A 23018-nucleotide genomic window follows, 5' to 3' on the forward strand; every position below is an offset into this window, starting at 1 on the left:
ACTTGCTTCCATCCTGAGCTGTGGCTGAGAGCACTTTTTTCTCTCCCAACACCTCAAACCAATTCTATTTGCTGACGACACAACCTTCATTTACTCCAGTCCTGATCCCCTTGCTCTAAATGCCACAGTAAATACTGAGCTAAATAAAGTCCATCTTTGGCTAACTGCCAACAAACTCACCCTTAACATTGACAAAACTTTCTATATTCTGTTTGGCATTAAATCCTCTAATCATATAAATCTCAAAATAAACAATACCCAAATTTGTAACAAATTAGATGGCAAATTCCTTGGCATTCTCATTGACCACAAGCTGAATTTCCAGGGACACATTCTAAATATATCAAAAAAAGTTAAAAAAAACTGTGGGCATTCTTTCTAAGATCAAATATTATGTACCACGCCCTGCCCTGGTGACTCTCTATTACTCCCTCATCTATCCATATCTCAACTATGGTATTTGTGCTTGGGGTTCTACTACCCAAAATCATTTACGTCCTCTAATTACCCAACACAAAGCTGCTATTAGGACAATATCCAACTCTGGCCCCAGACATCACTCGGTACCCCTACTCAAATCTCTGAATATGTTAGACATTAAGTCACTGCACATTCTCTCATGTGTATTATACATATATAAAACGCTGAACTGTAATGCCAATCCTGACCTCAAAAGCTTCATAGAAGGTTGTAACAGAACCCATGAGCATCACACCAGAAATAAATACAGTTTTGATATTCCTCGGATACGACTTAATCAAACTAGAAATGCTCTACAAATCAAGGGGCCCAGAATGTGGAATGACCTTCCCAACCATGTTAAAGACTGTACCTCTCTCAACCAGTTTAAGATAAAAACGAAGCTATACCTAATAAATTCCCTGTAACCTACCTTACCCTTCTATTGTCAACCAATGTCTGTTTTTTTTAAAGAGCGCTGTTTGTCGACATAATTGTATTTGTGCTGCTTTTTCAGCCATGTTCCCCCTTTTTATCTTTATTTGTATTTGTTCTCAACTCATTTTATTCTTTATGCTCAATTAGTATTAAACTTTAGTCATTTAAGTTTTTCATGCCCGAAATGCTTTGCGTAATATTGGCTTTAGGCATTGTATGTACTAGCCCTATCTATAAATCCATCACTCTTTGTAAAATCTCTTGTATGTATGTACCTTACCTAAATAAACATTTGATTTGATTTGATTTGATTTAAAGAGGACATAAGTCGATGCTGGAATCGCAGATATGGTAAAGAAATGTAAGGAAATAGTGGTACCCTGTATGGGAGGTCAAGAAGTGGAAGCCACTAAAAGCAGCAGTTGTGGAAGCCACCTCCATCCATAACTTTAGCCGGGGCATAAAGAGCACCTCGATTCTCTTAAAGTCACTGAAAGGTAAACACTACACAATCTCCAACCTCTCGGACGTATGTTCGAGCCCTCGGCACTGCCCTTGTGGATTTGTTCACTACACAATCTCACTCTTGACCTGACCACCGCCTGCTGTAGAGACCTGCACATCGTAGAGGACCTTGACCGGGACGACCCGGGACTCCCTGAGCGATGTGACCTCTGTTGGCTCCGGTGCTGAGCTCTGGCACCCGTCTCCGTCTCTCTTGGTCACCCGCAACTGTCAGGGAAAAAGGTTGAATGAGGTTAATGTGTTAATTCAATTATGACATTATATATTAAGAGTTACTGTAGAGTTCAATTTAATCTTTTAATATATATATAACCTTTTAAATTATATTGTAAATTTTACTCATTTTGTACCAGAAATATATATATATTTAGATTGTTGTATAACTGCTATTTTAATTGTTATTGTAATGATTTATACAAATTATTTGGAATATAATTTTTTCTTCTGATTCACGGACAAGTTAACACACACTAAACTGATCATTCCAAAATGTCTATATTTTTTCATATTTAAATGATTAATGTACTATAAAGTTTGTTTAATATGTCCTATATAAATGCACAAACTTTTAATGAATAGAGTTTTCTAATTTGAATATATATAAATACTTGTATATTACTGAATACACATTTTAAATTTAGAAGCTGATGAATGACATATTACAGCCACAATAAACATGGTACAGAGAACGGTATGAGGGTTCCTCCCTGATACTCTGTTGTGAGGGCTCCCTCCCTGATACTCTGTTGTGAGGGCTCCCTCCCTGATACTCTGTTGTGAGGGCTCCCTCCTGATACTCTGTTGTGAGGGCTCCCTCCCTGATACTCTGCTGTGAGGGCTCCCTCCCTGATACTCTGTTGTGAGGGCTCCCTCCCTGATACTCTGTTGTGAGGGCTCAATCCTGATACTCTTGCCTCACCCCTCACCTTGAGGGACTCCGGCTGGGGGCCGTGATCGATGAAGACGGTGAGGGAGACCTTCTCTGTGGTGCAGGCCAGGCTGGGCCCCTCCTCCCTACAGCACAGCAGACGCGACCAAGCGCTCCGGAACTGTCATAATAACATTAGTCATTTTATTACAAATATGAGACAACAAAGAACAGTAAGTTATTTTTAACTCGGGCAGTGGAACGTCCTTGCAAGAAGAACGACCCCAGTGGGTCACCACCCACCTGTGTATTTAACCCCACGTAAATAATGGGGTTGTAGAGGCAGGAGGACTTGGCGCAGATGGCAGGGGCCACCGCCGCCCCGGGGGTTACGAGGAGGGGGTTGCCGAAGGCCATGATGAGGGTTATGACGGAGTAAGGCGTCCAGGCCGCCAAGAAGGTCACCACCATCACCAGCACCATCATGGCCACTCGCTTCTCCGCCCGCGCCACTCCGGACTGCAGGCCCAAGTGGCCGTGCTGCCGGGCAACGAGGAATTAGTTTAGTTTCCCCTGAAGAAATGGGAGGAAGAAGTATCCTGGCAATAGAAAATGGGGTCTAAGAGGCTAACAAAATTGAAAAGTGGATACAAAGCTATGTAGATAAATTGGACTTGAAAGGAAAATGGGAAACTGCATCCATATTGGTGAGAAAATGGGAATGTTCCTTAAAAAAAGATGGGAAGAAGCATTCGAGATTGGGGAAGAAAGAAAAAGGCGATTTAGACATTAAAAATTTGTGAATTAAAGTCCAAGATATATTCAAATTCAAATTTTTATTCAGGTAAAAGTACATACATAGATGATGAGGTACGAACATAATGTTGGATTTATAGATAGAGTTAGTACATACAATACCTAAAACCACTAATATGCATAGCGTTTCCGGCAAACGCTATAATTAACATAAGAATTAAGGAAACTGCAGAGACGCCTATTGACTCATACGATGCAGCTCCAATGTTTATATCCAAACAAACTCAAATATAAATCAGGTCCAATTTGCAGTGTAAGCCCACTTCGCTACAGAGAGCAAACAGATAATACAATAATTTGTTTCAACACTTGATAAGAAACAGTTAGGCCGGACGTGCCTTTAGTCAAACACATGTCAGTCCCATTACCTAAGCACGTCGACACCCGCTTACCAATTACCGAGCTGTCAAGGCGGGGCTCAAGAATTAGTGCTCAACCTTGTAAGTATACAGGCGAGGAGTCACAATAACGTGGCTGAAGAATGTTGACCAGACCACACACTAGAAGGTGAAGGGACGACGACGTTTCGGTCCGTCCTGGACCATTCTCAAGTCGAAATCCATTCTCAAATGTTTCATTCTCACAATCGACTTGAGAATGGTCCAGGACGGACCGAAACGTCGTCGTCCCTTCACCTTCTAAGGAAATGTAGATGTTTATCTCTCAGAATGTTTGGTAATATGTTTATTGTTTGTGATGTGTGTATATGTATGTATTAACACGATCTACTGAACGGGGTGAGAATAGCTTGAGCTACCTCATCCCTTTGTGTGTATTTTACGTCAATAAACTTATTTCAATTTCAATTTCACCTTCTAGTGTGTGGTCTGGTCAACTTTGTAAGTATACATTTAGGTGAATAAATGTAGGTGAGTAAGACCAGGTGGTCCCTCACCCACTCTCCAGCACTCTCCCAACAGAGATTAAGCCCCCAGGGTAAGGCACTGCTACGGCTTTGATGACAAAAGACCATCACACAGTTTTTAAAGAGCTCCCCCTCCTCCTACCTCATTTTTTGGCGTCTGTGACGTGACAGAAAACGAGAATTATCTTCGAAATATTAATAATAATAATAATATTTTATTTAGGAAAAGTACATACATAGTTGCAGAGTTACAAACATTCTGATTGGTTTAAAGATAGAGCTAGTACATACAATACCTAAAGCCACTAGTAAGCATAGAGTTTTAGGCAAATATTTTTAGTTCATTATAAATATGAACAATGAAATATTTCACGTACAAACATTTGTTCAAAAGATTGGTTGTTTGTGCATTATTTAGTGACACTAAATGTAGTTTAGTAATAGATTATTTATGTTAGTAATTTATTTATAACCTATTATTATTTATTTTGTTTATAATTAATTATTATTTTAGTAATTTATTTAATTATTTAGTAATGTATTTAATTATTTAGTAATTTCATGAGGTTAGTATTGGGCTCGAGACCTGAGACCAGTAGGTATACTTAGCTATATAATATATAATTATATCACTCTACTACGGGTTCACCATAGCCCGTGCTGCTTGGAACTTTTTTTGTTTAGAGTAGAGAATTTTAAACAACATATACATACATGTTAGCATACTCTGTGTAAATACGCTATCATACACCCGAGGAAAGGCTTCGGGAGCCAAACATCACGTCGCTGGAAGACAGGAGAGTTAGGGGAGACATGATCACCACCTACAAGATTCTCAGAAGAATTGACAGGGTAGATAAAGACAGTTTATTTAACACGGGTGGGACACGAACAAGGGGACACAGGTGGAGACTGAGTACCCACATGAGCCACAGGGACGTTAGAAGGAACTTTTTCAGTGTGGGAGTAGTTAACAGGTGGAATGCATTAGGCAGTGATGTGGAGGAGGCTGACTCCATACGCAGTTTATAATGTAGATATGATAGAGCCCAATAGGCTCAGGAATCTGTACACCAGTTGATTGACGGTTGACAGGCGGGACCAAAGAGCCAGAGCTCAACCCCCGCAAGCACAACTAGGTGAGTACACACACACACTCTCTCTCTCTCTCTCTCTCTCTCTCTCTCTCTCTCTCTCTCTCTCTCTCTCTCTCTCTCTCTCTCTCTCTCTCTCTCTCTCTCTCTCTCTCTCTCTCTCTCTCTCTCTCGCTCTCTCTCTTTCTCTCTCTCTCTCTCTCTCTCTCTCTCTCTCTCTCTCTCTCTCTCTCTCTCTCTCTCTCTCTCTCTCTCTCTCTCTCTCTCTCTCTCTCTCTCTCTCTCTCTCTCACAATATTGAGCAAACAATTTACACTTTTTCTTCAACAAAACAAAACCTGTCGATATCCATTAGCAGAACTCGACCCAATTTTCTGATTCAAAAAACCTGGTCTCGAAAATTCTTTTCTCTTGTATAAAACATTTCAGGAATTTGTTAACTTTCATGTATTGTTTGTGTGTACTGTTTGTACTTCCTGTCTGTGCTCTTAGCTCTTGGACCCCGCCTTTCTAATTGTCTGTATTTACTCTCGACCTAATTTCCTTTTATCGTGTCTCGCTTCATGCAGGTCGGTGTTCAATCCCCGACCGTTCAAGAGGTTGGAAATTCACCATTCCTTTCCCCCGTCCCATCCCAAGTCCTTATCCTGACCCCTTCCCAGTGCTATATAGTCGTAATGGCTTGGCGTTTTCCCCTAATAATTCTCTCCCCTCACACACACACACACACACACACACACACACACACACACACACACACACACACACACACACACACACACACACACACACACACACATACCCAGGAAGGAGCCGTTGTTGTTTAAGATTCAGCTACTAGGATCAAAAAGTTCCAAGTAGCACGGGCTATGGTGAGCCCGTAGTGGACTTACCTGGCACAGGAGCGGGGCAAGTAGCACGGGCTATGGTGAGCCCGTAGTGGACTTACCTGGCACAGGAGCGGGGCAAGTAGCACGGGCTATGGTGAGCCCGTAGTGGACTTACCTGGCACAGGAGCGGGGCTGTAACTGGCCGTAGCAGCCGTCTAACTCTTATTTGAGTACCTATTTACTGCTAGGTGAAAGAAACTCTTCCCATCTGTCTCGACAGGGAATCGAACCCGGGCAAGATCGAAGATTAACTCCTGAATCCTTCCTTTCAAGCCATCGGTTGTTTACAGCAATGACTCCTGTCCCATTTCCCTATCATACCTGGTTTTAAAATAGTATTTGCTTCCACAACCTCTTCCTTAAGTGTATTCCATTTTCCCACTACTCTCACGCTAAAACTTCCTAACATCTCTGTGACTCATCTGGGTCTCAAGCTTCCATCCGCGCCCTCTTGTTCTGTTGGTATTCAGTGTAAACAGTTCATCTAGTTCCACTCTGTCAATCCCCTGAGTGTTTTGTGAGTCTCTATCATATCTCCCTGCTCTCTCTTTCCCTTTTTCTAGTGTCGTAAGACACAGTTCCCTCAGGCGCTCTTCATATCCCATCCCTCGTAGCTCTGGGACGAGTCTCGTCGCAAACCTCTGAACCTTTTCCAGTTTCCTTATGTGTTTCTTCAGATGGGGACTCCATGATGAGGCGGCATACTCTAAGACTGGCCTCACGTAGGCAGTGTAAAGCGCCCTAAATGCCTCCTTACTTAGGTTTCTGAATGATGTTCTAACTTTTGACAGTGTAGAGTACGCTGCTGTCGTTATCCTATTTATATGTGCCTCAGGAGATAGACAAGGTGTTACGTCCATTTCGTGTGTTACGTGTACTCACCTAGTTGTACTCATCTAGTTGTGTTTGCGGGGGTTGAGCTCTGGCTCTTTGGTCCCGCCTCTCAACCGTCAATCAACAGGTGTACAGATTCCTGAGCCTATTGGGCTCTATCATATCTACACTTGAAACTGTGTGTGTGTGTGTGTGTGTGTGTGTGTGTGTGTGTGTGTGTGTGTGTGTGTGTGTGTGTGTGTGTGTGTGTGTGTGTGTGTGTGTGTGTGTGTGTGTGTGTGTGTGTTAAAAACTCATTATTTTCGGATGTAAATTTTTGTGTTTAAATGTCAGAGCAAATTTCGAAAAACTTAGGTGAACCATTAATCCCACCAGAACCCTTTCTATGGCAGAGAATTTATTTCCAAAATATATTTCCTCTAATAAACATAATTTATTTTACACTTTCCATCTTAATTAGGTTACTAATTTGTCTCTTGGAGAGGAAACAAGATTATATTTGGAGGGGGGGGGGGGTGTTAAACACAATGTGTAAATTGTTTGATGTTGACTATCAGAAAGGTCGGAGGAATGCATGTGGTCCCATAAAGGTTCTAGCAAGTTAGGGCGTAGCTCTAACCGGGGGAGCCGGTCGGCCGAGCGGACAGCACACTGGACTTGTGATCCTGTGGTCCTGGGTTCGATCCCAGGCGCCGGCGAGAAACAATGGGTAATGTTTCTTTCACCCTATGCCCCTGTTACCTAGCAGTAAAATAGGTACCTGGGTGTTAGTCAGCTGTCATGGGCTGCTTCCTGGGGGTGGAGGCCTGGTCGAGGACCGGGCCGCGGGGACACTAAAACCCCGAAATCATCTCAAGATAACCTCAAGAACCTCTTGAGCCCCACCTTCCCAACTTCAGTTTTCTAATGTAGTGACTCTTTTACTACTTGTAGGGGGCCTCGTAGCCTGGTGGATAGCGCGCAGGACTCGTAATTCTGTGGCGCGGGTTCGATTCCCGCACGAGGCAGAAACAAATGGGCAAAGTTTCTTTCACCCTGAATGCCCCTGTTACCTAGCAGTAAATAGGTACTTGGGTGTTAGTCAGCTGTCACGGGCTGCTTCCTGGGGGGTGGAGGCCTGGTCGAGGACCGGGCCGCGGGGACACTAAAAGCCCCGAAATCATCTCAAGATAACCTCAAGATAACTCCCGACCTTTTTGTTTCATGTCTGATCTAGTTTTGAAATTATTTATTATCTTAGCTTGTGCTGTCGTTCCCTCTACTGCTTACCCAGCTGTGGCTGAGCTTCAGAATATACATAATTCATACATGCATTCATACATCAATAAGAAACATGCATGTCATACCTACAATGTCATCTTAACCCCTAAACTGCGCAACTCCTTAAAAGTGCTACATCGAGGTGTGCATTACTTCACAAATTAAATTAGAAAACATCTCAAATAACAACTGGAGCACAGAAGAAAATCATAGATAACGATTGGAATTCCGGGTTCGAATCCCGGGAGGGACGTAAATGGTTTAGTGCATTTCCTATCACCTAATTCATCTGTTCACTTAGTAGTCAATTGTTACCCAGGAGTTAGTCAGTTATGGGGTTGCATCTGGGGGGGGGGGTCAGGAGTTCGACCATGCCTAACTTGTATATATACACTGGCTGATTGTCCCTAACACTTAATAAGCTGCCATATAGCACTTATCTGGTTTTAAATAAGGTGGTGTAGGACTTACCTGTTTTAAAGTAAGGAGGATATTGGTGTAGGAGAAGGCCATTACGACAACTGGGACGCCAAGGCCGAGGACGAAGAGGAAGACGATGTACGATGTGTTCTGCCAACTCCGAGTCACCCAGTCAATCGAGCAACTATTGTTTGGAGATTTGTTGTGTTAATTTTATTATCAAAACTTTTTTAAATTGTTGTGATAATCTATGTTAATGTTTTAGTATTATTCATACTCTAGAAGGACTATTAGGGATCGAACTGGTTCTTCGATCCGTGAAAATCCGGCCCAATCAACAAAGCGAGGCTTAAAACATTATCGCATCGACCAAAATACAGCAAACGCCTTATTCCTAATACTAAACTTATCCCTGGTACTGACCTTATACCTGGTCCTTCGATGCCAAATCCGCCCCATCCAAAGAGAGGCGGAGTAGTGGTGATGAAGGCGTAGGCCCAACTGCAGCAGATGATGAGGAGAGCTCTGCGGTGCGTGAGCTCTGAGTTCCTCCACGGCCGGGATATCATCAGATATCTCTCGAAGGACAGAACTGTGAGGCTTGTGATGGAGGCTATACCTGGGAGGGAGGGAGAGTGTGAGGGTGGGGGAGTGTGAGAAAGGGGCAACCCGTTCTCGCACTTGCTTACAGTCTATATTGGCTTATTTAATAAGTGCATATGTGACATACTAATTGATTGTGAATATTTTAGTTTACCTTGAAAAACTTCATAGAAAACACTGACCTCACCTAACCTTCTTAGTATGTTAAGATAAACATCTTAATTACAATTATTACTTAACCTATACCGTTGATTGGTTAAGTAATAATTGTAAATAAGAAGCAATAAGATGCTTATCATAACATACTAAGAAGGTTAGGTGAGGTCGGTGTTTTCTATGAAGCTTTTCAAGGTAAACTAAAATATTCACAATCAATTAGTATGTCACATATGCACTTATTAAATAAGCCAATATAGACAGTAAGCAAGTGCGAGAACGGGTTGCAAGGGGTGATGTTGAATACAATACCTGCGAGGGAGGGTTATTAAGGCCACCACAACAGTTTTACTGATCAAACAGCAAGTATACATTAGACCTCAATATATTCCAGGTATACTAAAGTATAAGCTCAGTGCACACAGAGAAACGGAGCACATCTGTCGCTGAGTACATCCTCTTGACGGCTTCTATAACACATCCTCTTGACGGCTTCTATAACATAAATCTATGTATAACTATACTATTCGTAATTACTGGAACTTGCCAGTTGAAAGATATTATTTAAGTCGAAACACAACTGCTATATATGACAAACACGTGCCAACAGGTGTTCTATGTTATAAATGAATGTTTAACAGGTTTCACGACTGGGTCTAAACACTGTCTAACCTTAATGACCTAACCACACAATAGAACTCATGCCCTGTTCAAAAGGAAAATCAAACAGTATCTAATTTCCTCCTCATAGTTTCCTATCTTGTGCTTCAAACTCCCACTGTGTCTTGTACTATCCACTCCCTCAATATTAGTAGTTAAGACTAATTAAGTTCTCAGTCTTTACCAGTGTAATCAACTCTGTCAATTTATAGTGTTGATATAAACCCTTGCTACTATGTGCCTTTGTCATCTTATCTAATATGTTAGATTAAGGTCCTGCCTGAAATGCTTTGTGAGTTAGTGGCTTTACATGAATGTAAAAATACCAATCTTATGTAATCTTACAAACCCATTGTACCTTCTTGTGAATAAAGTATTATTATTATTATTATTATTATTATTATTATTATTATTATTATTATTATTATTATTATTATTATTATTATTATTATTATTATTATTATAGAAGATGGAGAAGCGACGACATTTTGGTCCGTCCTGGACCAATATCATCGCATGTTTGACCTAAACAACTCTATTTTCTGATGTTTGGTCATCATATCAGCATATAATCGTCATCAGCCACGTCATTGTGACTCATCGTCTGACAGTCCTTCATGATGAATTCCGAAATACGTGACGAAAGGTCTCTCAAAAACTGCATTATTAGACTGAGGATTGATGGCAGAACTTGCAAAAAGATGCTCATCCACTAACTTTATGCAATGAAATATTGCAAAAGTGGCTACAAAACTCGTAAGATTGAATAGCCATCATGCGGCAGAGTCCACACACATTAACCAAAACAAAGTTCTAAATTTCAAATTCCCGAAAACAGGCCTAAACAAATTTCAGTAAACAGTTCAGTTTTTTTTTGCAGGAAGCTAGAACCCAAGTCCTCAGTCAAAGTCAATAAAAATGTGCAAGAATTTTAAATTCGGATGTGTTTTGTTTTTATGTTTACATTAATAGTATATATATATCTTTCTTATCCATTAAAACCTACATTTTGGCAGATCAGTAAGCTGTTGTGAGACACCATTGTCGGCCTGGAACACAGAGACCAGTGTCGGCCTGGAACACTGAGACCAGTGTCGGCCTGGAACACTGAGACCAGTGTCGGCCTGGAACACTGAGACCAGTGTCGGCCTGGAACACTGAGACCAGTGTCGGCCTGGAACACTGAGACCAGTGTCGGCCTGGAACACTGAGACCAGTGTCGGCCTGGAACACAGAGACCAGTGTCGGCCTGGAACACAGAGACCAGTGTCGGCCAAGAACACAGAGACCAGTGTCGGCCTGGAACACTGAGACCAATGTCGGCCTGGAACACAGAGACCAGTGTCGGCCTGGAACACAGAGATCAATGTCGGCCTGGAACACTGAGACCAATGTCGGCCTGGAACACGGAGACCAGTGTCGGCCTGGAACACGGAGACCAGTGTCGGCCTGGAACACAGAGACTAGTGTCGGCCTGGAACACAGAGACTAGTGTCGGCCTGGAACACAGAGATCAGTGTCGGCCTGGAACACGGAGACCAGTGTCGGCCTGGAACACGGAGACCAGTGTCGGCCTGGAACACAGAGACTAGTGTCGGCCTGGAACACAGAGATCAGTGTCGGCCTGGAACACGGAGACCAGTGTCGGCCTGGAACACGGAGACCAGTGTCGGCCTGGAACACAGAGACTAGTGTCGGCCTGGAACACAGAGATCAGTGTCGGCCTGGAACACGGAGACCAGTGTCGGCCTGGAACACGGAGACCAGTGTCGGCCTGGAACACAGAGACTAGTGTCGGCCTGGAACACGGAGACCAGTGTCGGCCTGGAACACAGAAACCCGGAAGCTGTTGGCTTGACTTTTACCTCGTTACAAGGTAACTTTTGAGACCCGCGGCAGATCCGGTTCCAGCCTGAAGGCGGCCCTGAACTCTTCTGAACACTGTACACCCACAGTCCGGTGGGTGTCGGGGAGAGTACACCTCCCGCCTGTCTACAGGGACACTACCACTTGTCTGCAAGGGCAACACTGCCTGTCTTCAAGCATGGCACTTCCTGTCTGCCTTCTGTCTATCTTCACTACGACCACAAGGTTCTCTGTCAAGATTCTGTTTTCCAGTTAAAACTCTTTTAAAGAGAAATGTGTAATAGAGTTCGACTTGCATAGTCATTCCCTTCGTTTCAGGGGCCCCCAGGGTAGTGTATGTGACCCCTGTTGTGGACCGTCTCAGGGGCCCTCAGGGGCCCTCAGGGTAGTGTATGTGCCCCCTGTTGTGGACCGTCTCAGGGGCCCTCAGGGTAGTGTATGTGCCCCCTGTTGTGGACCGTCTCAGGGGCCCTCAGGGTAGTGTATGTGCCCCCTGTTGTGGACCGTCTCAGGGGCCCTCAGGGTAGTGTATGTGCCCCCTGTTGTGGACCGTCTCAGGGGCCCTCAGGGTAGTGTATGTGCCCCCTGTTGTGGACCGTCTCAGGGGCCCCAGGGTAGTGTATGTGACCCCTGTTGTGGACCGTCTCAGGGGCCCCAGGGTAGTGTATGTGGCCCCTGTTGTGGACCGTCTCAGGGCACTCGGGGTAGTGTATGTGGCCCCTGTTGAGGACCGTCTCAGGGGCCCCAGGGTAGTGTATGTGACCCCTGTTGTGGACCGTCTCAGGGGCCCCAGGGTAGTGTATGTGACCCCTGTTGTGGACCGTCTCAGGGGCCCCAGGGTAGAAAATTTTACCCCTACTTTAATATTGAAAAAGTCTGCTGACTTAATGTTGATTATTCGTATCAACTTATCAGCGTAATTGTTAATTAAACCCCCCATATAATCGTAAGGAATCCAATTACATTATTATACTATATTTGATTAAAAGGTTAAACTGATCTAATATACTACCTTAATAAACAACATGTCGTTAAAATTATATTTAATAGATAATTGTATAATAATATGTAGTTAATTGACCATTATGTTATTGACTTTCTGATCCAAAGTTCCAGGTGCAACTAATTTAATTTTTGGTTGAGTGGGGCCGGTTAAGAGGGAGGTGATCCGGATAAAAATTCCCGGCAATTATCGGCCCAGTGATCGGGTGACGGAGGACACTTCAGTTATCCGAACTCTAATGACCGGATACCAATGACAAGAGTTTGTATTTTTTATATGTTAACTGAACCATAATGTTCTGAAGACTGTGTCAGATCTCCGCCCCCCCCCCCCACCACACACCATCACACACCCTCACACACCCTCACACACCCTCACACATCCTCACACACCCTCACACACCACCCCACACCCTCACACACCCTCCCACACCCTCACACACCACCCCACACCCTCACACACCCTCCCACACCCTCACACACCCTCACACACCCTCACACACCACCCCACACCCTCACACACCCTCCCACGCCCTCACACACCCTCCCACACCCTCACACACCCTCACACACCCTCACACACCACCCCACACCCTCACACACCACCACACACCCTCACACACCACCACACACCACCCCACACCCTCACACACCACCCCACACCCTCACACACCACCCCACACCCTCACACACCACCCCACACCCTCACACACCACCCCACACCCTCACACACCACCCCACACCCTCACACACCACCCCACACCCTCCCACACCACCCCACACCCTCACACACCACCCCACACCCTCACACACCACCCCACACCCTCACACACCACCCCACACCCTCCCACACCACCCCACACCCTCACACACCACCCCACACCCTCACACACCACCCCACACCCTCCCACACCACCCCACACCCTCACACACCACCCCACACCCTCACACACCACCCCACACCCTCACACACCACCCCACACCCTCACACACCACCCCACACCCTCCCACACCACCCCACACCCTCACACACCACCCCACACCCTCCCACACCACCCCACACCCTCACACACCACCCCACACCCTCACACACCACCACACACCCTCACACACCACCCCACACCCTCACACACCACCCCACACCCTCCCACACCACCCCACACCCTCACACACCACCCCACACCCTCACACACCACCCCACACCCTCACACACCACCCCACACCCTCACACACCACCCCACACCCTCCCACACCACCCCACACCCTCACACACCCTCACACACCACCCCACACCCTCACACACCACCCCACACCCTCCCACACCACCCCACACCCTCCCACACCACAATACTCACCGAAAAATGACATAAGGAAGGCGTACCCGACGCAGACGCCGGGGCCAAAGTACCAGCCACGATGAAGGGCAGCCATGAGGGAGACGGGGCTGCCCACCAGGCTGATGCCCAGGTCAGACATGGCCAGACTCAGCAGCAGCGCGTTCAGCGGCGTCCGCAGCTGAAAAGATACCACACAGCTGCACCAGGAGAGCCTACGTGGCTCAGTAACTTAGATACCCAGTGGGGGAGTAACTTAGATACCAAGGATAAGGATTTGGGATGGGACGGGGGAAGGAATGGTGCCCCAACCACTTGGACGGTCGGGGATTGAACGCCGACCTGTATGAGGTGAGACCGTCGCTCTACCGTCCAGCCCAAGTGGCTGAGTAACTTAGATACCCAGTGGCTGAGTAACTTAGATACCCAGTGGCTGAGTAACTTAGATACCCAGTGGCAGAGTAACTTAGATACCCAGTGGCTGAGTAACTTAGATACCCAGTGGCTGAGTAACTTAGATACCCAGTGGCTGAGTAACTGAGATACCCAGTGGCTGAGTAACTTAGATACCCAGTGGCTGAGTAACTTAGATACCCAGTGGCTGAGTAACTTAGATACCCAGTGGCTGAGTAACTGAGATACCCAGTGGTTAAGTAACTTAGATACCCAGTGGCTGAGTAACTTAGATACCCAGTGGCTGAGTAACTTAGATACCCAGTGGCTGAGTAACTTAGATACCCAGTGGCTGAGTAACTTAGATACCCAGTGGCTGAGTAACTTAGATACCCAGTGGTTAAGTAACTTAGATACCCAGTGGTTGAGTAACTTAGATACCCAGTGGCTGAGTAACTTAGATACCCAGTGGCTGAGTAACTTAGATACCCAGTGGTTGAGTAACTTAGATACCCAGTGGTTGAGTAACTTAGATACCCAGTGGTTGAGTAACTTAGATACCCAGTGGTTAAGTAACTTACTCTAAAATGCAGTCACGTGTTCCAATATTACGAGCGGACCGTTCCTTGCTCAGTCCACCGCAGACTCGTAAAAAATATATGACTCACTCTTTGAGTCAGTTATATGGATCTCTGAGCCGTCTCGACCTCCTTGTATAAGAGGCAGATGTGTATATATATATGTAAATTGGTTTTGATGTTGGGTTTATGGGCTATCAACCTCTGGAGGGTTATTAAGACCTATCAACCTCTGGAGGGTTATTAAGGCCTATCAACCTCTGGAGGGTTATTAAGGCCTATCAACCTCTGGAGGGTTATTAAGGCCTATCAACCTCTGGAGGGTTATTAAGACCTATCATCCTCTGGAGGGTTATTAAGGTCTGTCAACCTCTGGAGGGTTATTAAGGTCAATCACCCTCTGGAGGGTTATTAAGACCTATCAACCTCTGGAGGGTTATTAAGACCTATCAACCTCTGGAGGGTTATTAAGGCCTATCAACCTCTGGAGGGTTATTAAGACCTATCAACCTCTGGAGGGTTATTAAGGCCTATCAACCTCTGGAGGGTTATTAAGGCCTATCAACCTCTGGAGGGTTATTAAGGCCTATCAACCTCTGGAGGGTTATTAAGACCTATCATCCTCTGGAGGGTTATTAAGGTCTGTCAACCTCTGGAGGGTTATTAAGGTCAATCACCCTCTGGAGGGTTATTAAGACCTATCAACCTCTGGAGGGTTATTAAGACCTATCAACCTCTGGAGGGTTATTAAGACCTATCAACCTCTGGAGGGTTATTAAGACCTATCAACCTCTGGAGGGTTATTAAGACCTATCATCCTCTGGAGGGTTATTAAGGTCTGTCAACCTCTGGAGGGTTATTAAGGCCAATCAACCTCTGGAGGGTTATTAAGACCTATCAACCTCTGGAGGGTTATTAAGGCCTATCAACCTCTGGAGGGTTATTAAGGCCTATCAACCTCTGGAGGGTTATTAAGGCCTATCAACCTCTGGAGGGTTATTAAGGCCTATCAACCTCTGGAGGGTTATTAAGGCCTATCAACCTCTGGAGGGTTATTAGGCCTATCAACCTCTGGAGGGTTATTAAGGCCTATCAACCTCTGGAGGGTTATTAAGACCACCAACTAGCCAGCAGTAACCAGCCACTAGCTAGCAGGAACCAGCCACTAGCCAGCAGGAACCAGCCACTAGCTAGCAGGAACCAGCCACTAGCCAGCAGGAACCAGCCACTAGCTAGCAGGAACCAGCCACTAGCCAGCAGGAACTAGCCACTAGCCAGCAGGAACTAGCCACTAGCCAGCAGGAACTAGCCACTAGCCAGCAGGAACTAGCCACTAGCTAGCAGGAACCAGCCACTAGCCAGCAGGAACCAGCCACTAGCTAGCAGGAACCAGCCACTAGCCAGCAGGAACTAGCCACTAGCCAGCAGTAACCAACCACTAGCCAGCAGTAACCAGCCACTAGCCAGCAGTAACCAACCACTAGCCAGCAGTAACTAGCCACTAGCCAGCAGGAACTAGCCACTAGCCAGCAGTAACCAGCCACTAGCCAGCAGTAACCAGCAACTAGCCAGCAGGAACTAGCCACTAGCTAGTAGGAACCAGCCACTAGCTAGCAGGAACCAGCCACTAGCCAGCAGTAACCAGCCACTAGCCAGCAGTAACCAGCCACTAGCTAGCAGGAACCAGCCACTAGCCAGCAGGATGGGACACGATGAGTCTATCCTTCTACGTCAGAAAGCGACGTATTAGTGTCTGAGAAGAGGAGGGATGGTTGGTGATGGTTCGAGTCATTACCAGTGAGGAGGCCGTCAAGCGTATCTCTCTGGCAAGACCCTCTCTCAGGCCTTTCAGGCTATGGTCCCTTCATCTCTCTCCGGCTCGCCTCTTATTTCTGATTTTTTTTTTAAGTTTGTCCTGAAAGGGAGTTTATTGGATCCCCGTTCTCTCTGTCTCTCTGTCTCTCTGTCTCTCTCTGTCTCTCTCTCTCTCTCTCTGTCTCTCTGTCTCTCTCTCTCTCTCTCTCTCTCTCTCTCTCTCTCTCTCTCTCTCTCTCTCTCTCTCTCTCTCTCTCTCTCTCTCTCTCTCTCTCTCTCTCTCTCTCTCTCTCTCTTTGTCTCTCTCTCTCTCTCTCTCTCTCTCTCTCTCTCTCTCTCTCTCTCTCTCTCTCTCTCTCTCTCTCTCTCTCTCTCTCTCTCTCTCTCTCTCTCTCTCTCTCTCTCTCTCTCCCTCCCTCCCTCTCTCTCTCTCTCTCTCTCTCTCTCTCTCTCTCTCTCTCTCTCTCTCTCTCTCTCTCTCTCTCTCTCTCTCTCTCTCTCTGTCTCTCTCTCTCTGTCTCTCTCTCTCTCTCTCTCTCTCTCTCTCTCTCTCTCTCTCTCTCTCTCTCTCTCTCTCTCTCTCTCTCTCTCTCTCTCTCTCTCTCTCTCTCTCTCTCGCTCTCTGTCTCCCTTCTACGTGGCCACATTTTCCTCTTATCTCTCAGTTTCCTCCTCTCCTCGTTCCCTCTCCCCTTCGCTTCAGACATCAGTAATTGTCTGTCATTATGGAGTTGTATCTTCCCTTGATTAGTGGTGTGTGTGTGTACTCACCTAGTTGTGTTTGCGAGGGTTGAGCTCTGGCTCTTTGGTCCCGCCTCTCAACCGTCAATCAACAGGTGTACAGGTTCCTGAGCCTATTGGGCTCTATCATATTTACACTTGAAACTGTGTATGGAGTCAGCCTCCACCACATCACTTCCTAATTCCATTTGTCAACCACTCTCACACTAAAAAAGTTCTTTCTAATATCTCTGTGGCTCATTTGGGCACTCAGTTTCCACCTGTGTCCCCTTGTGCGTGTGCCCCTTGTGTTAAATAGCCTGTCTTTATCTATCCTATCAATTCCCTTGAGAATCTTGGATTTGGTGATCATGTCCCCCCTAACTCTTCTGTCTTCCAGCGAAGTGAGGTTTAATTCCCGTAGTCTCTCCTCGTAGCTCATACCTCTCAGCTCGGGTACTAGTCTGGTGGCAAACCTTTGAACCTTTTCCAGTTTAGTCTTATCCTTGACTAGATATGGACACCATGCTGGGGCTGCATACTCCAGGATTGGCCTGACATATGTGGTATACAAAGTTCTGAATGATTCTTTACACAAGTTTCTGAATGCCGTTCGTATGTTGGCCAGCCTGGCATATGCCGCTGATGTTATCCGCTTGATATGTGCTGCAGGAGACAGGTCTGGCGTGATATCAACCCCCAAGTCTTTTTCTCTATCTGACTCTTGAAGAATTTGATCTCCCAGATGATACCTTGTATCTGACCTCCTGCTCCCTACACCTATCTTCATTACATTACATTTGGTTGGGTTAAACTCTAACAACCATTTGTTCGACCATTCCTTCAGTTTGTCTAGGTCTTCTTGAAGCCTCAAACAGTCCTCTTCTGTCTTAATCCTTCTCATAATTTTGACATCGTCAGCAAACATTAAGAGAAATGAATCGATACCCTCCGGGAGATCATTTACATATATCAGAAACAAGATAGGTCCGAGTACAGAGCCCTGTGGGACTCCACTGGTGACTTCACGCCAATTAGAGGTCTCACCCCTCACCGTAACTCTCTGCTTCCTATTGCTTAGGTACTCCCTTATCCACTGGAGCACCTTACCAGCTACACCTGCCTGTCTCTCCAGCTTATGTACCAGCCTCTTATGCGGTACTGTGTCAAAGGCTTTCCGATAATCCAAGAAAATGCAGTCCGCCAAGCCCTCTCTTTCTTGCTTAATCTTTGTCACCTGGTCGTAGAATTCTATTAAGACAGTAAGGCAAGAATTACCCTCCCTGAACCCATGTTGGCGATTTGTCACGAAGTCCCTTCTCTCCTGATGAGTTACTAGGTTTTTTCTCACGATCTTCTCCATCACCTTGCATGGTATACAAGTCAAGGATACTGGCCCGTAGTTCAGTGCCTCTTGCCTGTCGCCCTTTTTGTATATTGGGACCACATTCGCCGTCTTCCATATTTCTGGTAGGTCTCCCGTCTCCAGTGACTTACTATACACTATAAAGAGTGGAAAGCAAAGTGATTCTGCACACTCTTTCAGTATCCATGGCGAGATCCCATCTGGACCAACAGCCTTTCTAACATCCAGATCCAGCAGGTGTCTCTTGACCTCCTCTCTCGTAATTTCGAACCCTTCCAAGGCTGCCTGGTTTACTTCCCTTTCTCCTAGCACAGTGACCTCACCTTGTTCTGTTGTGAAGACCTCTTGGAACCTCTTGTTGAGTTCATCACACACCTCTTTGTCATTCTCTGTATACCTGTCCTCGCCTGTTCTAAGTTTCAATACCTGTTCTTTCACTGTTGTTTTCCTTCTGCTGTGACTGTGGAGTAGCTTTGGTTCGGTCTTGGCTTTGTTTGCTATATCATTTTCATAATTTTTCTCAGCTTCTCTTCTCACCCTGACGTACTCATTCCTGGTTCTCTGGTATCTCTCTCTGCTTTCTGGTGTTCTGTTATTCCGGAAGTTCCTCCACGCCCTTTTGTTCAGTTTCTTCGCTTCCATACATGACCTATTATACCATGGATTCTTCTCTGTGTGTGTGTGATGTGGTTCTGGATTCTGTGTGTGTGTGTGATCAGCAATACATTACACAAGGGACCTCTGGGTTGTTTCCAGCTCAGGTTACACATGCATGAGTTTGGGTGGACATAAGCAAGCGCCGGCTGGCAACGGTCAATAGGTCGTCCTCACCATATTCTTACTACACAGTGTTCTTAAGCTGTTCTTACATGCAGCAATATGAGAGAAGACGTGTCTTTTAAGAACCTGCAGGTCGGCGTTGTTTATGTCGGTAAGTTAAATAATCCGGATGCCGGATTCCTGCTCACGAACACCTAATACCAATCCGTATTTCAGGCGTCACGCATGTTGACTGAGTAATAGTTATAGACCTCTGGAGGGTTATTAAGGCTTATCAGCCTCTGGAGGGTTAGCAAGGCCTGTCAACCTCTGGAGGGTTATTAAGACCTATCAATCACTGGAGGGTTATTAAGACCTATCAATCACTGGAGGGTTATTAAGACCTATCAACCTCTGGAGGGTTATTAAGACCAATCAACCTCTGGAGGGTTATTAAGGCTTATCAACCTCTGGAGGGTTATTAAGGCTTATCAACCTCTGGAGGGTTATTAAGACCTATCAACCTCTGGAGGGTTATTAAGGCTTATCAACCTCTGGAGGGTTATTAAGACAACCTCTGGAGGGTTATTAAGACCTATCAACCTCTGGAGGGTTATTAAGACCTATCAACCTCTGGAGGGTTATTAAGGCCTATCAACCTCTGGAGGGTTATTAAGACCTATCAACCTCTGGAGGGTTATTAAGGCCTATCAACCTCTGGAGGGTTATTAAGACCTATCAACCTCTGGAGGGTTATTAAGACCTATCAACCTCTGGAGGGTTATTAAGGCCTATCAAGCTCTGGAGGGTTATTAAGACCTATCAACCTCTGGAGGGTTATTAAGGCTTATCAACCTCTGGAGGGTTATTAAGACCTATCAACCTCTGGAGGGTTATTAAGGCTTATCAACCTCTGGAGGGTTATTAATACATTCGACTCCAGGTCATACATACATGCTTTGCAACACAGAATACATGTGTGCTGTACGACACCTGTCCAAACAAGCACCCGCTGGTCCGAACAATCACCCACTGGTCCAAACAATCGCCCACTGGTCCGAACAATCACCCACTGGTCCGAACAATCACCCACTGGTCCGAACAATCGCCCACTGGTCCGAACAATCACCCACTGGTCCGAACAATCACCCACTGGTCCGAACAAACACCCACTGGTCCGAACAATCGCCCACTGGTCCGAACAAGCACCCACTGGTCCAAACAATCACCCGCTGGTCCAAACAATCACCCACTGGTCCGAACAAACACCCACTGGTCCGAACAATCGCCCACTGGTCCGAACAAGCACCCACTGGTCCAAACAATCACCCGCTGGTCCGAACAATCACCCACTGGTCCAAACAATCACCCGCTGGTCCAAACAATCACCCACTGGTCCGAACAAACACCCACTGGTCCGAACAATCGCCCACTGGTCCGAACAAGCACCCACTGGTCCAAACAATCACCCGCTGGTCCAAACAATCACCCACTGGTCCGAACAAACACCCACTGGTCCGAACAATCGCCCACTGGTCCGAACAAGCACCCACTGGTCCGAACAAGCACCCACTGGTCCGACCAAGCACCCACTGGTCCGAACAAGCACCCACTGGTCCGACCAAGCACCCACTGATCCGAACAAGCACGGACGTACTGGTCCGAACAAGCACCCGCTGGTCTGAACAAGCACCCGCTGGTCCGAACAAGCACCCACTGGTCCGAACAATCACCCACTGGTCCGAACAATCACCCACTGGTCCGAACAAGCACCTACTGGTCCGAACAATCACCCACTGGTCCGAACAATCACCCACTGGTCCGAACAATCACCCACTGGTCCGAACAAGCACCTACTGGTCCGAACAATCACCCACTGGTCCGAACAAGCACCCGCTGGTCTGAACAAGCACCCACTGGTCCGAACAATCACCCGCTGGTCCGAACAAGCACCCACTGGTCCGAACAATCACCCACTGGTCCGAACAATCACCCACTGGTCCGAACAAGCACCCGCTGGTCTGAACAAGCACCCGCTGGTCCGAACAATCACCCGCTGGTCCGAACAAGCACCCACTGGTCTGAACAAGCACCCACCTTCTTGTTCCTGACCATAACGATGATAACAACCAGGTTGTTGAAGATACCGAAGGTAGCGATGAAGAGGAGACAGAAGGCTGTGATGTAGTAGCCTTCCTCAGACAGCCTGTTGCTGGGGGAGAGACCCGTCGTGTTCCCTGCACTCTCCGACCACCACCCGTCCGCGGGGTAGACGGGGCCGTCCGTCCCAGCGTCCGCCGACATTCTCACGATTTTCTGGGCCGCGTGTTTTTTCTGTCTTGATTGTCCAAACGAGCGTCGGGTTATTGTGTGTGTTTGTGTTTTTTATTTGTTCATATGGACGCTTCCTGTGCTGTTTTTGTTTGTTTTGGCTTTGTCCTGGTCAGATCTGAAGCGTTCAGACTTTGTTGTGATCTGCCCTAAAAACACACACACACACACACACCACGGAGCACCGAACGGCGGCCAGTGAGGCAGGCGGTCTATCAACCACACCGCTTGACACCTAAGAAAGTCTCGAACCCCAAGACAAGCTCAGAGCTCCCTAGTGGAACTTGCCATCCCCCTTGTCAATATTTTGACAAGTTTAACTGGTCATTTACCCACTTGACCGACCCGTTAACGAAGCTGTCAGGGACTGATGTTTACTGCTAACACTTACAAGCTGACGAGCTCTTAGACATTGATAATAATTGTAATTCTATCTGTAATTAACCTGACATGATTCGCTCCCTGTCAACCAATGACGCTACTGGTCTGACAGGTCTGTCAAGGCGTTGACAGTCACATGAGTCTGTCAGTCTTAGGCTGTTTACACTCTCGTAAGACTATGTAATTATGTTTTCTCTTGGTGAAGAGCATGTGTGTTTATGTCTGTGTGAGTGTATGAGGAGCTGTATAACCGTCTGTCTGTATTGTAGGAGTGTGTGTAAGGATTGTATTTCTTAGTGACAACTGTATGAATGTATATAAGTACTGTATATGTATGTGAAGGACTGTATAAGTGACCAGGGATGGTATAGGCTCATACAAGATTTGTATACATCAGTATAAGGCTTCTATACATGAGTATAAGGCTTGTATACATGAGTATAAGTATTGTATACATGAGTATAAGGCTTGTATACATGAGTATAAGGCTTGTATACATAAGAATAAGGCTTGTATACATGAGTATAAGGCTTATATATACATGAGCATAAGGCTTGTATACATGAGTATAAGACTCGTATACAT

At 46.1% G+C, this 23018-nt stretch overlaps 1 protein-coding gene across 1 annotated transcript; it reads right to left on the bottom strand.

The window, feature by feature from the left end:
• Positions 1-852: 852 nt before the first annotated feature.
• Positions 853-22025, bottom strand: LOC123766823 (parapinopsin-like). The gene is made up of 7 exons (XM_069305095.1): positions 21819-22025; positions 14112-14271; positions 8893-9088; positions 8521-8653; positions 2594-2830; positions 2220-2471; positions 853-1629 (listed from the first exon to the last, which is right to left on the bottom strand). The coding sequence occupies exons 1-7, from the start codon at positions 22023-22025 to the stop codon at positions 1468-1470; spliced, it is 1347 nt and encodes a 448-aa protein (XP_069161196.1). The 3' UTR covers positions 853-1467.
• Between the last annotated feature and the right edge of the window lie 993 nt (positions 22026-23018).

The sequence above is a fragment of the Procambarus clarkii genome, chromosome 5 (genome assembly GCF_040958095.1).
Source record: "Procambarus clarkii isolate CNS0578487 chromosome 5, FALCON_Pclarkii_2.0, whole genome shotgun sequence".
Classification (NCBI taxonomy): Eukaryota; Metazoa; Arthropoda; class Malacostraca; order Decapoda; family Cambaridae; genus Procambarus; species Procambarus clarkii.

Bases quoted from the DNA above. Each gene is read 5' to 3' on its own strand.
- LOC123766823 (XM_069305095.1), bottom strand. From the start codon at position 22,025: ATGTCGGCGGACGCTGGGACGGACGGCCCCGTCTACCCCGCGGACGGG. The intron at 9,089-14,111 runs GTGAGTATTGTG...CCTCCCTCCCAG, and splicing joins CTTCCTTATGTCATTTTTCG to GTATAGCCTCCATCACAAGC. The intron at 8,654-8,892 runs GTCAGTACCAGG...TCCAAACAATAG, and splicing joins ATCGAAGGACCAGGTATAAG to TTGCTCGATTGACTGGGTGA.